Below are 20,544 nucleotides of genomic sequence, written 5' to 3' on the forward strand. Positions count from 1 at the left end.
ACGTTTAAAAAGCTAGCTAGTAGAAACAAGCCTAAGTAAGGCCAGGCATTCATAATTAATAAGTCTCTGTGTCATGGTTTGGGGGTTGGCAGTCCAAGAAAGCCTGCTACCTTTGGTGCCCAACATAGGTCACCAATATGCAACCTTCAACACAGTGGCTGCGCTTTAAACTGCTAGCAGCCTGGCTGCTCAGCCTGTAGCCTGGAAGGATTCTGTTCTCCCAGACAATGGCTCTGTTGCTGTGGTTAAAGGCAGCTTTAATGAAATCTCTATTGTTCTAATAAAACTCAAGATTCAAAGGCTAGGATGAACACCTGCGAGCTCACAGACGTAGAGAAGCAACTGGCTAACTCTCTCTCTTTACTGCCACCCAAGAAGCCTCTCTCCTTCCACACCGCCCCAACTACAAAACCCATGCTAAGCCCACTTCTCTGAGTCAGGTTAATTTTATTTAATTAACACAAATGCAACACATCTTCACATAGTTAAACATACGCAGCACAAACAAGTGTAACACATCTTTGCCTAGTTAAACAAACATTCCACAACAAACCAGTGCTGTGCTGTGTGTGCAGTGGTGCCATACACCTGCCTATGTCCTTCAGGACCCAGGTTCTTCAGCAGGCATGAAAAGTTCCACTTAAGGAAATGTTAGGATCTTTCCCACCTGAAAAACTTGTAATTCAATGGCACAGAGGAGAAAAAAGTAATTCCAAGAATATTTTGTTGCCTACACACCTTAAAAACCACAGGAGGCTCTAAAAATTACACTGGGCTGCTCAGGAAAATTTAGTCTGAACATGCTATAAACACAAGTCAGTCCTCCTAACACTGGAAACAGTCACCTATCAAAGTCACTCTCACCCAATACTGCTGTGTGAAAGAGACAGAGGCCCTTTTTCTAGGACCAAAAGAGCAGGCAGGAGGTTCAGTACATCAGTTGCGTTCACCCTTTTTCCAGTGACTTCATGGCATTCACACCTTACGTGGTTCTCCGTGGCCCCCTTAAAGTACTCAAGCTCCCTGCTGCTTCTCAGCTCAGCAGATCTATGAGTCTGAGCTCTCTCCCCAAAGGCCCTTGTGCACAGAACTGAACTTACAGCTTTGGGGGCCAGTCCATTAAGACCTGAAGGGAACTGGACGAACACACCGTAGTCCTTGATGCTCTTCACAAAGCCAAGGAGCAGCATTCCAGGCTGAATTTCCGAGAGGCTCTTGGGGTCCTGGCCACCTTCTACTGTGGAGACCAAAGCTGGCTTCCTGCAAAGAAGCTAGTGGAACTTCATTAAGGAATGTTCCAGAAAGACAGATGAAATATCTATAACTCCATTTCCTCCTTCTAGTCCTGACTTTACTATTACTATGGGTCACTCTGGGCAGAGAACCACAGGAGGGGCAGCACAGTAAAGCTTGGGAGAGGTCAACAAGTTCTTAAGCATTCCCTAACTGCTGAAGTAGCTCCAGTAGGGCTGCCCTTCAGGAGCTACTAATGTTCTGTGATGCTGGACAATCAATTTAGTTCTTCCTGCTAACTCCTCTCCAGATTCCTGGAGGTCTGCCAACAGGGCACAGCACATGTCCACGATCCGACAGCTGGGTTAGCCAATACAGTCCCCTACTGACCCTGTCCTGCCACCAATGAACCCCGTTTTACCCTGCTGCATGCCCTAAGGATTTTATCTTATGTTTAATAAGAAAGGGTAGTGTTGTCCTAAAAAATATCCATGAGCAGCACTCAAGGAAATCACTCTGAGCCCCATACCCAAACAGGAAGAACCTTTCTGAGTTACTGCTTCAACCACACTCAGCCCCTGGTAAGACTTCCTGGGCCTGTTCCTGCTTTCCAAGCACAGGTCTAGTCATCAATTTGGTCTTACAGAGTATTTTTAAGCTCAAATAGTTTATTTTTCTCCCCTTAGAACTGTCTAGAATTTCCCACCCAGGCGCCCATGGCCTTCCACTGCCCCAGATATCAGTCAAGGATACAATATGTTTCTCACCCTGGCTCAGACACAGAACTCGATGAAGGGTGTCACCTGCCTGGAGCCAGTGATGCAACAGAGGGCCATTGGCAACATGATCCGACAAGTGAGAAATGGGAAGGAAAGCAGGAATGTTGTGGGGAAGGATGGCCACCTCCAGCCCATCTGTGGTCTTCTCCAAAACCTTCACATCCACCAACTGTTCAAAATCAAAAGGTAAAAACTAGGATCTGTCCTGAGAAAAAAGCTCAGAGGTCACCAAGAGGCTAAAAACAAAAACACTTTCCTCCAGACCCCACATCTCCACCCACACCACGATTCCTCTGGGGTTCCCTTGCCAGTTTCTCTGCTGATTACCAGAAGGAAGAGGAAACTGCAGGCTGGCCTTAGCAATTAGAGAGGAGACCAGTAAAGCCATGCCATAACCTAACTTTTCTCTCATGCCAGCTTCCACTTGGTATGGCAGGCAGGAAAGGTGCCCCCAATCTCACAGAGCCACCCCTCCTCTTCTCCCCCACAGGCTCCAGTACCCTCTAGTACTGATGTCACCATCAGACACAATCACTTGTCCAGGTACCTGCCCAATGTTAACAGCTCTTCCTTTCTTCTGACTGTTTTCGTCACTCTCGTTCTTTGGCTCTGAATCACTCAACAGTTTGAAGGACAGGAGCATCCTCTCCTTGGAAGGTTCACTGTTCAACACTGCCACCTTCACTACCTGGTGAGAAATTACATGTGTCTGGCCATCTCCTTCAACAGCAGGCCTTCAGAGCCGAGAGCAAATTGCCCTCCACGAGCACTACAGGGTCCTTGGGTCAGATCCAAGGGCAGAGAAAAGATGACAGAATCCCATAAGTGAACCTTCTTAACAAAGACATAATAACTTCAAGTTATAAGCCTCAAGTTTTAAAAAGTTCTTTAAAAGAAACTCAAACCCACTAGCTTTCCAATACCTCCTATGGTGAGAGTCTAAGTGACCATCTCTGGTTCATTATAGGTAATGAGGCATTTCATCCAGGTAGTGGGCCTGGGTCCTCTGGATTCCAATGAGAGATCCTGGGTCGTCACTCCCTCCCTGTTTTAACTGGCTTGGGCCTACTTTGCTCCCTTTCTCTTCCTCTTAAAAGGCAGCCGTTGCCACTGCTTCATTAAACCTGCGTTCACGGAGTCACTAAGGGTAGATCACCTGTACAGAAGAAGGTTACCTGGCCAGGGTAAAAGACCCTCTCAGGGTCAGGAACATGCTGCTCACTGAGCTCATGCTTGGGCACCAGCCCCTGTACGTTATTGTAGAACTTTACGATGCAGCCATAGCTCTTGACTCTTATGATAACACCATGAGTTTGCAGGCCAGGCTTGGCATCCTCATAGCACGTAATGGCAGGTAGTTTGGATGTGACAAGGGTTTTCTTCAGGGTCATTATCAGCTTCTTGGCTTCAGGGTCACAGTGCAAAACCTAGGGAAAAGATAGAGGCTATCAACAAGTTGTTACCAAGATTGTCACTGACTGATCTGCAGCCCCATGAACTCAAAGGACATAGGTCATTCTCGAAGAACCAACCACCTTTGACCTCTAATAATCTCAGCTGTAGATTTTTTGTTTCTTGCAGGATGGCATCTAAGGCATAGAAATCTCTATTGCAAATGTACTTCCTCTCACATTAACAACCCTTTCCAGCCATACACATAGTGTGACTGGTCTCGTATAGCAGCACTAGCCTGATGTTTCAGAAGTTCAGAATACAATAGCACACATTATGCTCACCTACCCTGTTACCTGGTTAGTGATATTATATATTAGTTATGATCTAAGACTGAGCAATCCAATTATCTTGAGAGGAAAAAAAAAAAACAAACATTTCTAGCTATCCCGGAACTCATGCTGTAGACCAGGCTGGCTTCAAACTCACAGAGATCCACCTGCCTCTGCCTCCCAAGTGTTGGGATTAAAGAGTGTGCCACCACACCTGGTGAGAAACCCGTTTTCAATCCCTTGACCTCACTACAAAAAAATCTGTACCAATGTGCAATTACTGACCTTTATGCATCAATAATAACAAAATACAGTAAACATAAGAAAATTCAGCTCTAGCCAGTAGTATGTTTAAGTAGAACAGCACGCTTACCACACAGGGTTAGTAGAAAGCACTGGGTTCAACAATCAGTACCAGGACAAAACAGAACCAGGAACTCCCCCTACCCAAACTCAGCAGGCCCTATTCTGGGTACTTATGCAGAATCACACTTACTTTTTTTTTTAAATATTTATTTATTTATTTATTATGTATACAATATTCTGTCTGTGTATATGCCCGCAGGCCAGAAGAGGGCACCAGACCCCATTACAGATGGTTGTGAGCCACCATGTGGTTGCTGGGAATTGAACTCAGGACCTTTGGAAGAGCAGGCAATGCTCTTAACCTCTGAGCCATCTCTCCAGCCCCACACTTACTTTTTATAACAAGTTTCTCGATAGATTTAGGTATCTGTGGAAATCTCTCACGTTTCTGTGGCATGGTCTAGGCTGTTATTCTTTTAGTTGCTTAATTATTGTGTTGGAGGGCATGCACATGCCATGATGCATGTGTTTGTATGTGGGGGAATAAGGAGGGAATTCATATGCTGTGGTGCAAGTACGTTATGATGGGAGTGGGAGGTATACACGTGCCACGGAGCATGTGTGCAGAGGTCAGAGGGTAGTTCTCTTCCTCCATTATGCAGAAACTGAGACTCCAACTTAGACTGTCAGGTTGCAGCAAGCACCTTTACCCATGAGCTACCTCCTAGGGTCTGGGCTATTTTTTTGAAAATAAGGTTTTGATTAGTATATGTTAATTATACATAACAATGGGATTTGCTATGATATTTCATACATAATATATCTCAGGGCTATTTCTGAGTCTGAACATATTCCTTTCTCTTTCACAACCTTCCAAACCTTGTCCATCTTTTCTAGTTCAAGTTCTACCATCCTCAGGAGTCCAGAAGGCATTATTATACTGAGCTAACTCTGAAAACTGGTTCTGTCATTTATTAGTTGTGGGACTTTGGACAGATACTTGGCTTCCAACCCTTTAATCGGCACTTGGAAAATGAGGACAATACAGTTACTTGTCAGAGTGATTTTAAGACACAGGACATGCGATGTATGGCAGTGGCTACTGGCAATATGGCTCTGCTGTTGAATCCACCTCTCTTTCTGAGCTCTAACTACAGCATACAGCCTGCACCAAACCATGCGACAAATGCCACACAATCAGCTTGCGTGGTTATTTTAACTTACAGTATACTACACAAGCCAGGGACTCACTTTTTTTTTCCTAATGTTCGGTAAGGGACACCCTGCTGATATTACACACTCATTTTACAGAAAAAGGCAGAAACGTCAGCTTAGAATCTCTCTCTTCCCATCTAACCCTAACCCAACATGGACTCCCTCAGGGGCTCACCCGGCACTTGACCTCATCCCCTAGGTGGTACTTCTTCTCTGGATTCTTCATCATGACATCAGCCAGGTGTATGGAAGGTACCAGGCCTCTTATTTGCTCGCCCACTTTCACCAGTATTCCAAATGCCTTTATGGCCAGCACTGTACCCTAAGGAGTCCAAAGAAAAGACACCATGATCTCCTAAGAACAGTATTTTCTCTTGACAAATGGGATTGTCACCTTCCAAATCTCATGGAGGTAAGCCAATCCTGCCCCCCAAGCTAGACTTAGTCAGGCCTATGTATGAAGCTTTCAAGTTTTCTGGCTGAGCATGTAAATCCTGTGTTCCATGCAGGAACACTTCCTAAGGGGACTATGTCTCTTGGGGAATGAACTCCACCTTAAAAGTATCTGCTCCATTAGTGTTACATGCTCGAGGAGTGGGATCTGGAGCCAGTTTCACACTGATATCACACAACTAACTATCTGCTCTAACAGTTGCCACCAAATCCCAAGCCCAAGACTTGTGACCCATTGTCTCCATATGGTTGGGTGAACCTTCTAAGATTTTATTTTGAAACTGATTACAGTCACATAAGGAATATACAGAAGTGTCTGCTTTTAGACAGTAGAAACATGTCTTCAATGTATTAATAAGAGGATGAGTGAGCTGACAGTTAACATATAAACTAAGGATAATGGTGAAGAAGGATCTACATATACGCTCGAGTCCTTACCTTTATCACTGTCCCTGATTTGATGTCATGATATCTAAGAAACTGAGCTGCAATAACTGATCTAAAACAAAAGAAAAACAAACAGTTACACAGTCTAAGGAAGGGGCTGCCTATAATTCAGGACCTCCACAATCACGTCAGCAAGAAAGGACACCCTCACCCAGCCAGCCCAGAGAAAGTGAAAATGCATATGTACAGGGCATTCCTCCCTGGGTGCTAATGGCACTTACTTCCGCAGAGACAGCAGGGCCAGCTCATCCATTTGACTGTAGTCAATAATCCTACACTTGTGAGTGCTCCCTGGTTTGAAGGTCTCAGCACTGAATAATTTTTTAGAATCAGAGAGATGGCTGAGCTGCAGAATATCAAAAAGTAAAGAAAAGTCAGAAACATAGCTCCGAGGCAGAGTTCAAAGCACACTGAGATGACAACACATTTATCATCACCATAAAAATAGTAATTTGTGAGATGGAGAGATGGCTCAATGGTTCAAGCATCGGCTGCTCTTCGAGAGGTCCCAGGTTCAATTCCCAGCACCCACATGGTAGCTCACCATCACCTGTAACTCCAGTATCAATAGGTCCACAGACATAAAAACAAGTAAAATATTCAAAACTTAAAAATACTTTTAAAAACAGTACTTTGTTAAAACAATCCTCACCCTTTCCTATCATGAACAACAGAATCTCATGAACAACAGTATACCTAGATCATACATCAATAAACTACACTCACATGCCAGTGCCTACTTGTATAAATGAAGAGCCTTATGGGACTGTAGCTGAGCCTGTTCAGTTACGTGCTGTGGACACTTTCATACAACACAGCTGAGATTATAGAGCCCGGAAGTCTAAAACACTCTCCATCCAGCCCTTTAACAAAAGCTCTCCTGGGTCTGGAAGGATGGCCACATAGTAAAGAGTGTGTACTGCTCTTGCAGCCATGATGGGTGGCTCTCAGTTTCCTGTAACTCCAGCTCCAGAGGAACTGACATCCTGCTCTTGTCTCCATGGGAACTGTACCTCAGGCACAAAGACACACATATACAAATAATCAGAAAATTTTAAGATTTTTTTTTTTTTTTAAGCAATGACATCAAAAATCTTTGCCAAGCCTTGATCTGGATCCTATTTCATTTCCTGTTCTATCTACTGGTCAGGTACCATATATAACAAGCGCAGCTAAGCATTCTGAAACAACAAACTTGTCATTGTTCTGACTTTAGGGACAGTCTTTCACGTTGGAGACTGTCAAAAACAAGATTATCAAGGGATGAAGGAAGCAGAAAAGGACCCATCTTCCCTAAAGTCCTTCCAGTGATAAGATCTTTGACCAAACAAAGAAGCCTCCTCACCCGGGCATAGGCCAGGGTCCCATCCTTCAGCTTGAAGGTGGCCCCAGCCTTCTCAAAAAAACCCTGAACAGGAACATTATCCAGCACAGCCCCTATCTTCTGGTAAGAAATCCGGGTGAGTGGACGCCCAGGCTGCAGGAAGATAGGACGCAGGCTCAGTCGTACAACTCTAGTTCGAGGATGGATGCAGAGGATGCAGGCTTTTACCTGTACAAAAAAGCAAAATGAGAAAGAGGTGCCCACATAATACAGCTGAGAGCAGCCCTAAGGGGTCAGCTACAGCTGTGCTAATCAGGTAAGTACTAAAATCTTCAGGAGTAACAGACATCAGACAATGGAATCAGTGTGTGAAGAAGTTAAATGAAATGTCCCAGAGGAACTGTGTCTAACTCAGTACCAAATTCATCATATGAGTGCCACCATAGTGAAGGCCTTTCTGAAGGCCCCAATATATACCTGAACAACAAGGTTAAAACATGCAGACCATCCAGGCAGTGACAATGCACATCTTTAATCCCAGCACTAGGGAGGCAGAGGCAGGCGGATATCTGTGAGTCTGAGGTCTGCCTGGTCTACAGAGTGAGTTTTAAGACATCCAGGGCGACAGAGAAACCCTGTCTGGGGGTGGGGGGAAACACTCAAATTGTGTTAACTCTTCTTCACACAAACATAATAGCAGCAGAGCTGGGCAGTGGTGGTGCACATCTTTAATTCCAGCACTCAGGAGGCAAAGAAAGGAAGATCTGTGAGATCAAGGTCAGGCTAGTCTAGAAGAGCTAGTTTTAGGAAAGCTAGGACTATTACACAGAGAAACCCTGCTTCACAAAAACACCACCACCACCACAACAAAAAGCACTAGAAAAGTCACTATAGTGTTAACAGTATTAGTTGAAATCAGGAGGAACATCTAATTTCTCTCAAAACATTCCTCTCTATAAGATACATAAGAATGTAATACTATTTCCAGCCAGGCGGTGGTGGCACACGCCTTTAATCCCAGCACTCAGAAGGCAGAGGCAGGTGGATCTCTGTGAGTTCGAGGCCAGCCTGGTCTACAAGACCTAGTTCCAGGACAGGCTCCAAAGCTACAGAGAAACCCTATCTCGAAAAACCAAAAAAAAAAAGTAATACTATTTTATTTTTTTTATTTTTTAAAATATTTATTTATTTATTTATTTATTTATTATGTATACAATAATCTGTCTGTGTGTGTATGCCTGAAAGCCAGAAGAGGGCACCAGACCTCATTAGAGATGGTTGTGAGCCACCATGTGGTTGCTGGGAATTGAACTCAGGACCTTTGGAAGAGCAGGCAATCCTCTTAACCGCTGAGCCATCTCTCCAGCCCCCAAGTAATACTATTTTAAAAGTGAAACTGAATCATCTGAGAATTACAAAATTTTAAATAACATATATTCTAAAGTACTCATATTCATTGTAGAAATTTTGTTTGTTTTTGGTTTTTGTTTTGTTTTTCGAGACAGGATTTTTCTCTGTAGTCTTGGCTGTCCTGGAACTCATTCTGTAGTCCAGGCTGGCTTTGAACTCAGAGATCTACCTGCCTCTGCTTCCAAGTGCTGGGATTAAAAGCATGAGCTATCGCTACCTGGCTCAGTGTAGAAAATTTAAACATTTAGGTATCTGTAGAAAACTCACCAGTGTCACTACTAAAATCTGATTATACAGTGTTTTAATCAAGTATACTTTCTATTATGATGTATTTTAGGAGTCAGATCTAAGCTAGGTGTGTGTAATGTCAACACTCTGGGTGTAGAAACAGGATCACATGTCCAAGGGCATCGCATCTACACAGCAAGTCAGAGCGTAGCCTGAGTTACAAGAGACTGTCCAATAAACAGAGCTGACAACATGCATGGCTGAATGGATGTCAGTGGGTAAAAGCATCTGCCTTTAAGTCTGACAGCCTGAATTTGACCCCAGGTTCCATATTGTGGTAAGGGAGAACTGAGTCCCCCCCTGGTTGGCCTGGAACTTGATCAGGTTGACCTCAAACTTGGGGAGATCACCCTGCTTCTGTCTCCTGAGTGTTGCAATCCAGGCATGAGCCACTAAACCTGGCCTCATAAATTGTTTTAAACCACATTTTCCCACTTGAACAAACTGTGTTCTATACTAACTATTTTTCCTTTAAAGTAACAAGCAAAGCTACCCTCTATAGCTGTAACTTCTCTCAGTCTTGCCAATGGTCTTTCCTGTGTCACTTCCAAAGCACCTTTTCCCATTTCCTGTATTTCACTGCATACAGTTCACATGAAGTCCTAGATAGGACACCAGACAGCTGACTATGACACAGCCAGGAATCAAGAATCAAGAAAAGCTAGCTGGAACGTTTCTTACCGTTTGAGCTGAAGAATAGGCTCCAATTTTCTTGGGCTCCAGATGCATGAAGTCAACCAGGCCTGTGAAGAATGTAAGGAAGTTGAGCTGGAGTCCAAACTGAGTTACCTACAAGTAAACATTACAAGTTATAAAAAAGAATTCAATGGAGTGGAACATGAGATAATCTTCACAGCAAACACTGGATCCCACAATGCCCACAACTATGCATTTCTCACCCTATGGCTAGCCCTTAATATGAATCACTTAATTTTAAAAAGTGAAGAAGCATCTTTGAACAGATATTTATCCAAAGAAGCTGCACAAACAGCCAATGAGTACATCATCATCATGAAGATGGAGCGAATCACTTAACTGTTGGGAAAATGTCAATCAAAATCACCATGAGGTGTCACATCCACCAGCAGGCTTCTTCTCAAAAAGATGAATAAACGCAGGCACAAGGTGGCAGTAAAGTCAACAACACCCAAATGAGAGAAAACGATGCTTCAAATTGGTAAGTCAGGAGATACCAGCAGAAGCTACTATTATTAGGAGAGATGGCACAGTTCTTCACTATGAGCTTTTTAATATCACTTGACTTTTTAAAATCGACTTAAATTTTTTATCATTTTTTTTATATTTATTCTGCGTATGAATGAGCACACATAACAACACCAGCACAGCACCCAAGTGGGAGTCAGCGGAATTGGCCCTGTCCCTCCATAATGTGGATCGCAGGGATGAAACTCTAGCCATTAGACTAGGAGACAAGTGTTTTTACCCACTGAGCCATCTGAGCAACTTAATCAACTCTGTTTGGAGACAGGATTCACTATGTGGCCCAAACTCCATCTGTCTGTCTCTGAAGAGCTGCGATTATAGAGATGCCATCACCACACCTGGCTCCATCTGACTTTATATTATCAGTGTTCAGCAAACTACACTACATGGCTACAGTTCAGCAAACACCACGGCTACAGTTGGGCATGGTGGTATATGCCTTTAATTCCAGCACTTAGAAGGCAAAGGCAGACAGATCTCTGAGTTCTAGGCTAGCCTGGTCTACAGAGTTGAGTGCCAAGACAGTCAGGGCTAGATAGAGACACCCTGTCTCCAAAAGAAAGAAACACCATAAGGTCAGGTATAATGGCACACACCTCTAAACTCAGCGCTCTGTAGGCTGAGGCAGACAGATCTCAAGACCAGCGTGTTCTATATAAGAGTTCAGGGCTACATAATAAGACCCTATCTCAAAAACTGAAAGGAAAAAGAAAAAGAAAAACCATGACTATAAAGCCAATCCCAGAGAAGCTAAGGCAGAAGGATCAAGACTTTGAGGCCAAGCATGATCTATACAGTGAGACCCTGTCTCAAAACTACAAATTATAAACAAATAACAATATATGTGTGTTCATATAAAACACAACATAAGCCATATTAGTAACCTCAGCTTTTTTAAGTCATTTTATAAAAAATTACAAGGAGCCAGTAAAGCCATTTGCTACTAGCCTGACAACCTTAATTTAATCCTTGCAAACTACATGAATCCCACAAGCTGGCCTCCGACTTCCGCATTTGCGTCATGATGTGTGCTTATACACACACACTCCCTCTCAATGTAATTTTAAAAAGAATCTCTATCTTAAATTTAGTCTATGTGTCTACATGCTCTGGCCCGAGTGTAGTGCGCATGCATCCAGGACACATGCCCTGGAACTGGAGGAACAGACAATTGTTATAGATGACATCATATGGGCACTGGGAACAACAGCAATTAATGTTCCTAACTGCTGAGCCATCTCTAAAACCCCATAAATGTAATTTTATAGAATTACACTTTAAAAGAAAATTTTTAGTTTTACAAAAAAAAAAAAAAAAAAAAAAACCAGATGGGATTTGGTTGAATAACAACTTGACTAGCCTGGGCATAGTAGCACACACTAATTAACCTAGCACTTGGAAGGGACAGGTAAGCAGATCTGAATTTGAGGCCAGCCTGGTGTCTACATACTAGTTCCAGACTAGCCAGAACTACACAGTCTCAAAAAACAAACAAAGTAATAGTTTGTCCAAAATACTGTCATACCAACATATGACACTAGCCGCATTCCAAGTACTCCATGACCAGAAAGATCTACTGGGTACCCTATCAGCTTTATTAGTAAGCATATTAATATTTTATTAAAAATTACAATTTATAGGGTCTTGGGAGATAATTCAGAGGTCAAAAAGTGTCCTGCTCTGAAAGGACCAGAGTCAGAGTGCAGTGTCCAGAATCCACATCAGGCAGCTTGCACCCTCCTGTAACTTGAGCTCCAGGCAGATCAAATGGCTCTGCTCTTCGCAAGCACCACACAAACGCACATACCCACACCCCATACATAAAACAACAAATGAAATAAATCTTTTGGTTCGAGGCAGAAACCGGTTTCTCTGTGTAGCCCTGGCTATTGTAGAACTCTTGAGAACTAGGCTGGCCTTGCTCTCACAGAGCTCCACTTGTCTCTGCCTCATGAGTGCTGGGATTAAGGCGTGCACTACCATCATCTGGTGAACAAACTTTTCAAACATTAGTAACAACGAACAGCTTACCTTCTGCACCTGGGCTTTGACCACGAGTCCTGGTAGCAAGTTATTCAGGTTCCAGCTTTGCTCCTCAGTTGCAAAGGCAGAAGAAATCTCTGAGTGTTCTACAGAGAGACTCACAATTCCTCCGTTGCTTTTCACCTCTTCAACCAGACAAGTCAGGTACTGGCCAATTTTGAGCTTAGCACCTGTAAGTCCAGCCCCAGCACCCAAAAGAAGAGTATACCTTCATGAGAATAGCCCTTGACTGTGGGACCAAGCTAACCTGGAAAGTACCGTGGCCCACCCACCCAGTGGTTCATCAGCCATGAAAAGGGTAGGATGTCAACCTAACTGCTCTAGAATTCAACTATCTCACAGAAATATGAACCACATAAGTCAGGAGTGACAGTCCCAGGTTCTGGGAGCCAAGTTCAGTAGACTCTCTGAGATGAAGCATATTGAAGCAAGTCATCAGACCCACAGAGACTTGTCATTCTCTGATCCTCCATGCAATATCTTTCCTATCAGCTGTTATTAATTCCGCAAAGTCAACCAGCCTGCAGGGTCACTATTCTGTTTCTAATCAATGTGGCAATGAAATATAAACATTTAAATACAATCCTATATGCTTGAGCTCACCCCTATGTACCAGACCCACTGGCCTCACCTTTGTTCTTCTGTCGGATGTATTCTTGGGCTTTCTGTAGTGACAGAAAAGCTCTGGTCCCAACAACACCAATGTCCACTAGGTAGCCATGGTCTTCCAGGCTTGACACTGTGCCTGTCAGCAGCTGGGGGAAGGGAAGCAGTCCTGGAAGTTTCAGGACAAAGGCAAATAGGACACCCACAAATTCCACTACCATACAAACATAAACTTTACAAATGGACTCCTCATTAATCATGGCACTCAACTTTGACATCATAGCTCCCTACCTGAAATCAGAAGGGAAGATGTCAACTTTCTCTTGGGGTTTAAAGTGTTTGTCTCCAGAAAGTGAGGAGTGTTGTATATCAAGTTTGAAACGATACATGGACAGTGTTTAAAAACAGAAAAGTCTCTTATATTAAGCAAAGAGCAATGAGTTCCATGGCTCTATAGAATCACACCCAGAGCCAGGATTACCAAGAGAATCCAGAACCACCCTTTATCTTCCATTCATTTTTTTTCTAAACTCTTGAGAAAGCGTATCTTGCCAACCATTTATACATTTCATGAGAAGCAGTGAGCAGCTTTGACCTTAGCTGGTCTCTGTGAAGTCACTGAGATCTCAAATGGAGAAGGGAAGACTGTCTACTACCTCCTACACTTGCTATGAGAACTGCACAAGACAAAGTGTCAAAAAGAGCACTATCAGGAAGGGGGCCCCGACACTTGTCAATCTGTTGCAATATGGCTTACTTTTGTTCTCTTTGAACCAAACTAAATCCTATTTAACTTTACAGACCTTCCTTAAACCCCATTGCTTCTAACCAAACACTTCAAGATACATCTGACCCTTAATCACCAGAACATTTGTGTGCAGCTCCCTTTATTATACCTAGTGGACTTTAAGGATCTAGCCTAACTTCACCTGTGTCTCCACAGAGCTGGGCATTCAGACAGCTGGTAGGCTGTCTGCTATCTGCCCTTTTCTTGCACTCACTGAGGGGTCCTTGACATCTCCCAAGGCAGGGTTCTGGAAAGACTTATTCTGTGAAGAACTGGTCGGGAGGGCACCACAAGAAACCCTTTTACCACCTCTGAGCCTCCTATTAAGGCTCCCTGCGGGGACTTGACTGTGATCATTAAAGAAGCTTCAACTTTTCTTTCTTCCCTCCACAGTAACAGAATTAGGTTCAAGTCTTCAATGTTCCCTGAGCTCCTAACAGACTGCTGCTCCAGAAAGACCCACTGCCTGAACAGGCATTAAGCAGAAAGTAAAAAGTAGCCTAAGCCACACACCCCTAAGAGACGGCATGACATGCTCCTCCTCCCTGTGATATCCAGATACTCACCATGCCTTGCCTCAGGGCCTCAGCACTCAGCACTTTGTTGACATGTTTGGGGTTTATAGAAAGCTTGACAGTCTTCTTGCCCCTATCTGTGATGTCCAGGCTGCTTACCACACATCTCACCAACATTCCAGGTGAGAAAAGGTCAGGTAAGCGGAGTAGGTCCTGCATAATGGTAATGAGAAAGGCCAAATAGATAGATGGATAGATATAGATATATTTCACTTGAACTAAGAATCCATTGCCCTGTCTCAACTCAGGGACTTCCCATGCTCAAACCCTCAAAGAACCCAAAGTGTTGTTTACCCACATGGAAGAGTCTATAGCTACATCACCATCTTGAGTTTGGCATATAGCCTTCAAATACTTCTGTAAACCGGTGAATGCCAACAATTCATCATGAGTTGTCTGGATTCACTGCCTCTATCTCATCTCCTCTTTCTGTCCTCAGTCTGCTTACCTGCTAAGGCAGTAAGCTCTGTGACACTGACTCCATTTTGCAGTCCTTCTCTCACATGACATGGATTTAGTGGTACTGGGGTTTAAACCTAAGGCCTCACACATGTTGAAAGCACATCCCTTAATGCAGGCCTCTTGTTCTCTTACATGAACATTTAATGTTTCCCTTTCTATCCTCTGTCCCTCCAGCTTCTCTTCTGACACCAACTCTCTTCAATTCAGCACTGCCTCTAGACTCCATCTTTCAGGCTCTTCTCATTCTAATTTGACCCCGTAAGTAACTTCTTCCCTTTCATAGCATCATCATCACCTACCAAGTCCTACACATTTGCTTCCAGCCCAGACTTACTTGGACTCAGCAATAACCTGTCCCCTGGACACCTTAAGTATACCTCAAATTCAACACAGCAGTCAAAGAATAACCATCTCTTCCATCAAACCATACACAGTAGAAACTTACAACTGGTTCCCAGTACTTCTGTCTCACTGTCCATGTCAAATGTATCATCAGGCAAAGGATGTACCTGCTCCAATCCTTGCCAAATCCTAGCCCTAAATTGCACTGATCTTAATGCCTATGTTAACAGCAATAACCTCCGGAGGGGTCTAGGCACTGGCTAATGCCATCCGAGCTTATTCGCTATACTGTCGACAGGATGCCCACCAATGAGAATATTTCAAAGACTTCATTTTGACTGCAACATCTAAAACTAATCCTTAATATGGTCTGTACAGCCATGTGTAATCCAGCTTCTCCACAGCTGCCCACCTTCATCCTACACTGCTCGACCTTTTGTTTTTCTTATGCCTAACAGCACTGCCCTTCCTGCTACTGCCTGACTTGTTTGAACTCCCTTCTCCCTGTACCTGGGAAGCCATCCTTCAGACCTCAGCTCCAATGGTATTTTCTCATAGAGGTATTCTAGGTTCCCTAGACTAAGTCAAAAATTCCTGTATTGTTAAAAAAAACTACAACCCTTGGGTCAACAAGTTGGCTCGTCAGATAAGAATGCTTGCTGAACATGCCTGAGGACATCTGTTGGCTCCCAGGAACCCACATGGTGGAGAGATCCAAATCTCACAGGCTGTCCCTCTGACTTCCATGTGTGCTATGGCATGTACACACACACACACACACACATACACACATACACACACACACACACACACACACACACACACACAATAAATATGAAAGATAAAAAACAATGGTTTCCACGGCACCCGCATTTTCTTTTCTCAGCATTTCTATTCTAATTCCAGGGGCAAGTTTCATCCATACACCTCTTACCTCCAGAGGCTCTTCTTGGGCCACCTGCTCGTTCAGCTTCTGAGTGTAGGCATCACAGATTTCAGTCACTTGCACAAACCCTTGGAGGCCATTGGGAAGACTGATCACCAGTTCCAGTTCATTCACCTCTTTCACACAACCCAAAATTCGCATTCCCTCACACAGGGACTAGAAAGGAAAACATACATAGTAACTACATACAGTAAAGCAAACAACAATGACGGCAGTTAGGGGGACTTTGGCTTTCTGTCCCAACACCAATACTAGAGATTCTATAAACAAAAGGAAAAAACAGGCATGTGTATATATATATATATTCAAGCATATCAGCTATCTGGCTGAACGCCAGGAAAGGTCTTGATCAGGCAGGGCTACAGTGCTGGACAGATAGAGGTGCCAGCACACTCTACATACCCTAGCAGCCCTCATGCAGAACACCTAGACAGCATGGGAAGGAGACAGACCACTGAAGCAATGGCAGCCTAGAGTGTGCCTGTCTCTTCTAGAGGGTACAACCATGACACAGCTTCCTGAGTCCTAAAACATGGGGGAAAATGGGCTTTCTTTTGTTAGCAGTTTGAATTTTCATGGGACCAGCATCACATTTTTACATGAAATCTCTAGTTTTCTAAAGTATCACCAAGTTAAACAAATTTTTAAAAATATTTCTGCAGGCTGATGAATTACCCCCAGAATAATATAACTATTTTTCTATTTTAAAAAGAACATATATTGGAGGATGAAGGTGAGGATAATATAAAATTTTAAGAACTGTAAGACCACACCGTTGATCTGAGGCCATTTCACATCTACATAATGCATGAGCTGAGGTCAGGCATGGTTGGACATATCTTTAATCTTAGTATTCAACAGACAGAAGCAGGAATATCTCTATTAATAGGAGGTCAGCCTGGTCTGCATAATGAATTCCAGGCTAGTCAAGGGTTAGACGGTGTGATTCGGTCTCTAGTTATAACTTCTACTAAAACACAAGCAAAATCACACATATCTAACCATTTCCATAATTTGTTTCTTGAGACAGGGTCTTGTGCATCTCAGACTAGCCTGGAACTCACAGTTAAGGATGACTGACCTAGCCCTGGTTCCTAAGTGCTAGGACTACAAGCATGTACCACCACACCTAATTTATGTGATGCTGAGGCTCAAACTCAGGTAGACAGAGAGTGGGGATAGGGGACAGATGGGAGGAAGGCTAGCTACACACAGTACTCCCTTTACATGGGAGGTGGAGGTCCTTGCCTACATAAACAGGTCAGACAGCATAAGTCCTGACCTCAAAAAACCCCCAAATAGAGCCAGGCAGTGGTGGCACACGCCTTTAATTCCAGCACTCGGGAGGGAGAGATAGGCGAATCTCTGTGAGTTCAAAGCCAGTCAGGTCTACAGAGTGAGTTCCAGGACACACTCCAAAAGAAACCCAAACACACACACACACACACACACACACACACACACACACACAAAAACAACCACATAGAAAGACACCAGGCAGCACTGGTTAATAAGCTCACTTCTCATAATTTGCACTTGTCTCTATAGACACATACAGAAAACATAATTGCGTGCACATATGTATATAAGCAAAGAATGAAGGAAAAGAGGGAAGAGCACACACACTTAAACAAGGAGCATGTTAAAGAGAATACCAAGTATTACAAACCTCAACACTGAGGATTTCAAATTTCTCTCTCACAGATTTCTTGGAGTCTCTCTTTTCAGTTTTCAGTTTTTTTGTTTTCATGGGCCCTTTCTGGCTCTTTTTCCTTTTAGTGGATTCTTCTTCTGTGGAGATCTTAAGAGGAAAAAAGATTCACGGATGCAGAAGACTGATACGCAGCGATCTTAGCTGTCACCACAGGTCTGGGGTCCTGTTACCTTGCTCTGTTACTTTACTCCCCCAGGCCACCCCCCCATTGTCTTCATTTCTGCTGCAGTCCCAAGCCCAGTATCCAGGCGCCAACGTTCCCCTTGCCCAGGGTCCGAGAAGCCTCCTCCAACTTCCCAATGTCTCTTCTGTCCTGCATGCTTCCTCTGGTGAGCAGGGTGGACACTGGGGTTCCCTAGCTTGAGAAACCACGTGTCACGTGGAAATGGAGTCCCGAGGCTCAGGAAAAACTGCAATGCTTTTCTAGAACAAGCTTTATGCTTTCAACAAAATATATACCTTCCCTCCAGCTCAGTTTCTCAGCATGGAACAATGACTTCTACTCTAGAATACATATGGAGAGATTCTGTAATACTGATGACCTAAGGCCACACATTGCTAAATGGTGGTTTTCCTTCTCTCCAGCATTGAGAGTACAAACCACTCTATGAGACTGAATTCTAATGTAAACTCTCCTTACTAGGACTCCTTTTAAATAAATGCCCAATGATTAGAACTGAGGTAAAGGAGCTCAGGAGAAGACAACTTGCCTAACATGCACAAGGTCCTCGGTTCAAGCCCAGGAGCCACAAACAAAACAAAAATTCACTATCAAATCCCTTTTGTCCCTCCTTAATCAACTGACACAGACTCCCTAAGGACAATTTACAAAAGCATTTCAACATCAAACACAAAATGTCATGCTTCAAAAGAAGCCTGAGGTGGCAGAGACTCTTGAACAAGTTCATTTTCTAAAAGTGACATCAAAGAGAAACAAACTGGAACATAACTGCTGCCAGCGAGGCTCAGTCTTCCCGGAGATGCTACCAAGTTTCTGGTCTCACCAAAGCAGCACATCACTTACATCAAATAAGTTGTCTTGTTCAACTGCATGCTGGGAAGGTTTCTCTGATTTGTGGCTTTTTCTTGTACCCCCTCGGGGGAAGTTTTCTTCCAGGTTTGCCATGTTTGGGTCTCTTAAAGCTGATAGAAAGAATAATGGTGAGCTGTAGCATTTGGGGGCAGGTTTCATAAAGAATGTGATTCATGGCAAGAGAACCTTCTAGCAAGGCACTAAACAAGATTCAAGAGTACGTTATATATAGTTGATATGCCAGGTTCTTGTTAATCCTTGTCTTTCCAACTTTGTATGCCTCAAAACCATGAACTATACACTATGTACCATCTTCCAGGAAAGAATTCAATATAGTAAATGTTCATTCAATATTAATTATTGTAATTATGTCAGGTATGCGTGCATCTATGCATATGTGTGTATATAAATACAAAATGTAAGTAATTTAAAATACAAATCAAAATTATAAAGCATAAACAAAAAAGTGACAAGATTCAGCAAAGGGGGCAAGTTTCATGAGAAAGATGCTTCTGAGCTGAATGTTCAAGAAGTAGGAAGCCAGGTCTGGTGGGCCACGCCTTTAACTCCAGCACTTGGGAAGCAGAGGCAGGCCTATCTCAAATATCAAAAATTAGTTATCAAAAATAACTAATAATAATACATAGAAATATGGTAAGTAGAAAATGTGGGAAAAAAAAACACTGAAAAAAGCCTATTTCCCAAAACATACCAGTCATTTGCCTATCAAATAACTGTTCGAAGGGCTTCTTTAAAAACTGAACACTCAAGGAAACCACGGGGCAAATAAAGCATAATAACAAGTTACATTTTAGAAATCAACTTGGGCTCTTTGGTGGAAGATTATTAAAAATAAGTAGCTTGTGTTTACTTGTACTTCAGAGACTTGGGGGAAGTGTCAGAATAATGAAAAACAACATTCTTCACTCTACAGACCGGAGAGAAAAAGAAAGAAGTGAAGGCAAGTAACTCAAAGGCAAATTTTAGAAACTGAGTGTAAGGGTTGAAGAGACAATGAGCAGGTCATGGGAATCAGGGCTAGATATAAATGAAGACACAAGACCGGTTGCTTGATTCTGAGATACCCGGGGATAAAAATTCAGTAACAGCGTGAGACTGAAAGAAGTGACAACCGAGAAGAAATGCAGGATTTGGTCTGCATGGGTGCATGCTTCAAAGAAATACTGTAGCTCACGAGGGCCACTGTGCTGGGAATCCAACCCTTAATTCCCATTTTAGACCCGATGAGACTGAGGCGCCAAAGAGCCTGGCGATCACGTGCAGAGAAGGCACTAAGGGTACCTGAAGTGGACAGCCTGGCTTACAAGAGCTGCTAAGGCAAAAAGGGGCATGGGTGGAGAGACCACCCATGCCGACTCAAGGGTGCGTAGCAGGAAGGCCGGAGACCCGGGACAGGAAGCCGAGGTGGGAGCCATGAGGTCTCCTCCCTCTCGCCGAAGCTCCCGGATCCCAGACCCGCCGCTCCCGCGACTGCCTACCTCACTGGCCGGTTCGAAGCGATCGCACGCGCAGGAAACCGCGCCAACAGCCCCACGCCGCTCTCCTAAAGGCGTCAGCAGGATCCGTTCTACTTCCGTTATGAGGACCAGTCAGACTCCGGCCGAGACAGGAA

The 20,544-nt window shown here is 43.6% G+C and overlaps 1 protein-coding gene across 1 annotated transcript in view; it reads right to left on the bottom strand.

Moving 5' to 3' along the window:
* The window catches only part of Pdcd11 (programmed cell death 11), a 44,489-nt gene extending 23,955 nt beyond the window's left edge, over positions 1-20,534 (bottom strand). The window contains exons 1-16 of the mRNA XM_048438997.3: positions 20,411-20,534; positions 18,903-19,021; positions 17,834-17,965; positions 16,153-16,320; positions 14,406-14,567; positions 13,078-13,201; positions 12,435-12,616; positions 9,861-9,968; positions 7,503-7,709; positions 6,379-6,503; positions 6,149-6,209; positions 5,433-5,579; positions 3,188-3,439; positions 2,560-2,700; positions 1,987-2,181; positions 1,101-1,271 (exon numbers count right to left, since the gene is read on the bottom strand). Of these exons, the coding sequence (XP_048294954.3) occupies positions 1,101-1,271; positions 1,987-2,181; positions 2,560-2,700; positions 3,188-3,439; positions 5,433-5,579; positions 6,149-6,209; positions 6,379-6,503; positions 7,503-7,709; positions 9,861-9,968; positions 12,435-12,616; positions 13,078-13,201; positions 14,406-14,567; positions 16,153-16,320; positions 17,834-17,965; positions 18,903-19,004 (2,277 nt within the window). The 5' untranslated portion in view covers positions 19,005-19,021; positions 20,411-20,534. The remainder of the gene's footprint in view (positions 1-1,100; positions 1,272-1,986; positions 2,182-2,559; positions 2,701-3,187; positions 3,440-5,432; positions 5,580-6,148; positions 6,210-6,378; positions 6,504-7,502; positions 7,710-9,860; positions 9,969-12,434; positions 12,617-13,077; positions 13,202-14,405; positions 14,568-16,152; positions 16,321-17,833; positions 17,966-18,902; positions 19,022-20,410) is intronic.
* Positions 20,535-20,544: the final 10 nt, after the last annotated feature.

This window comes from Myodes glareolus, chromosome 7 (assembly GCF_982192425.1).
Source record: "Myodes glareolus chromosome 7, mMyoGla1.1, whole genome shotgun sequence".
Lineage (NCBI taxonomy): Eukaryota > Metazoa > Chordata > Mammalia > Rodentia > Cricetidae > Myodes > Myodes glareolus.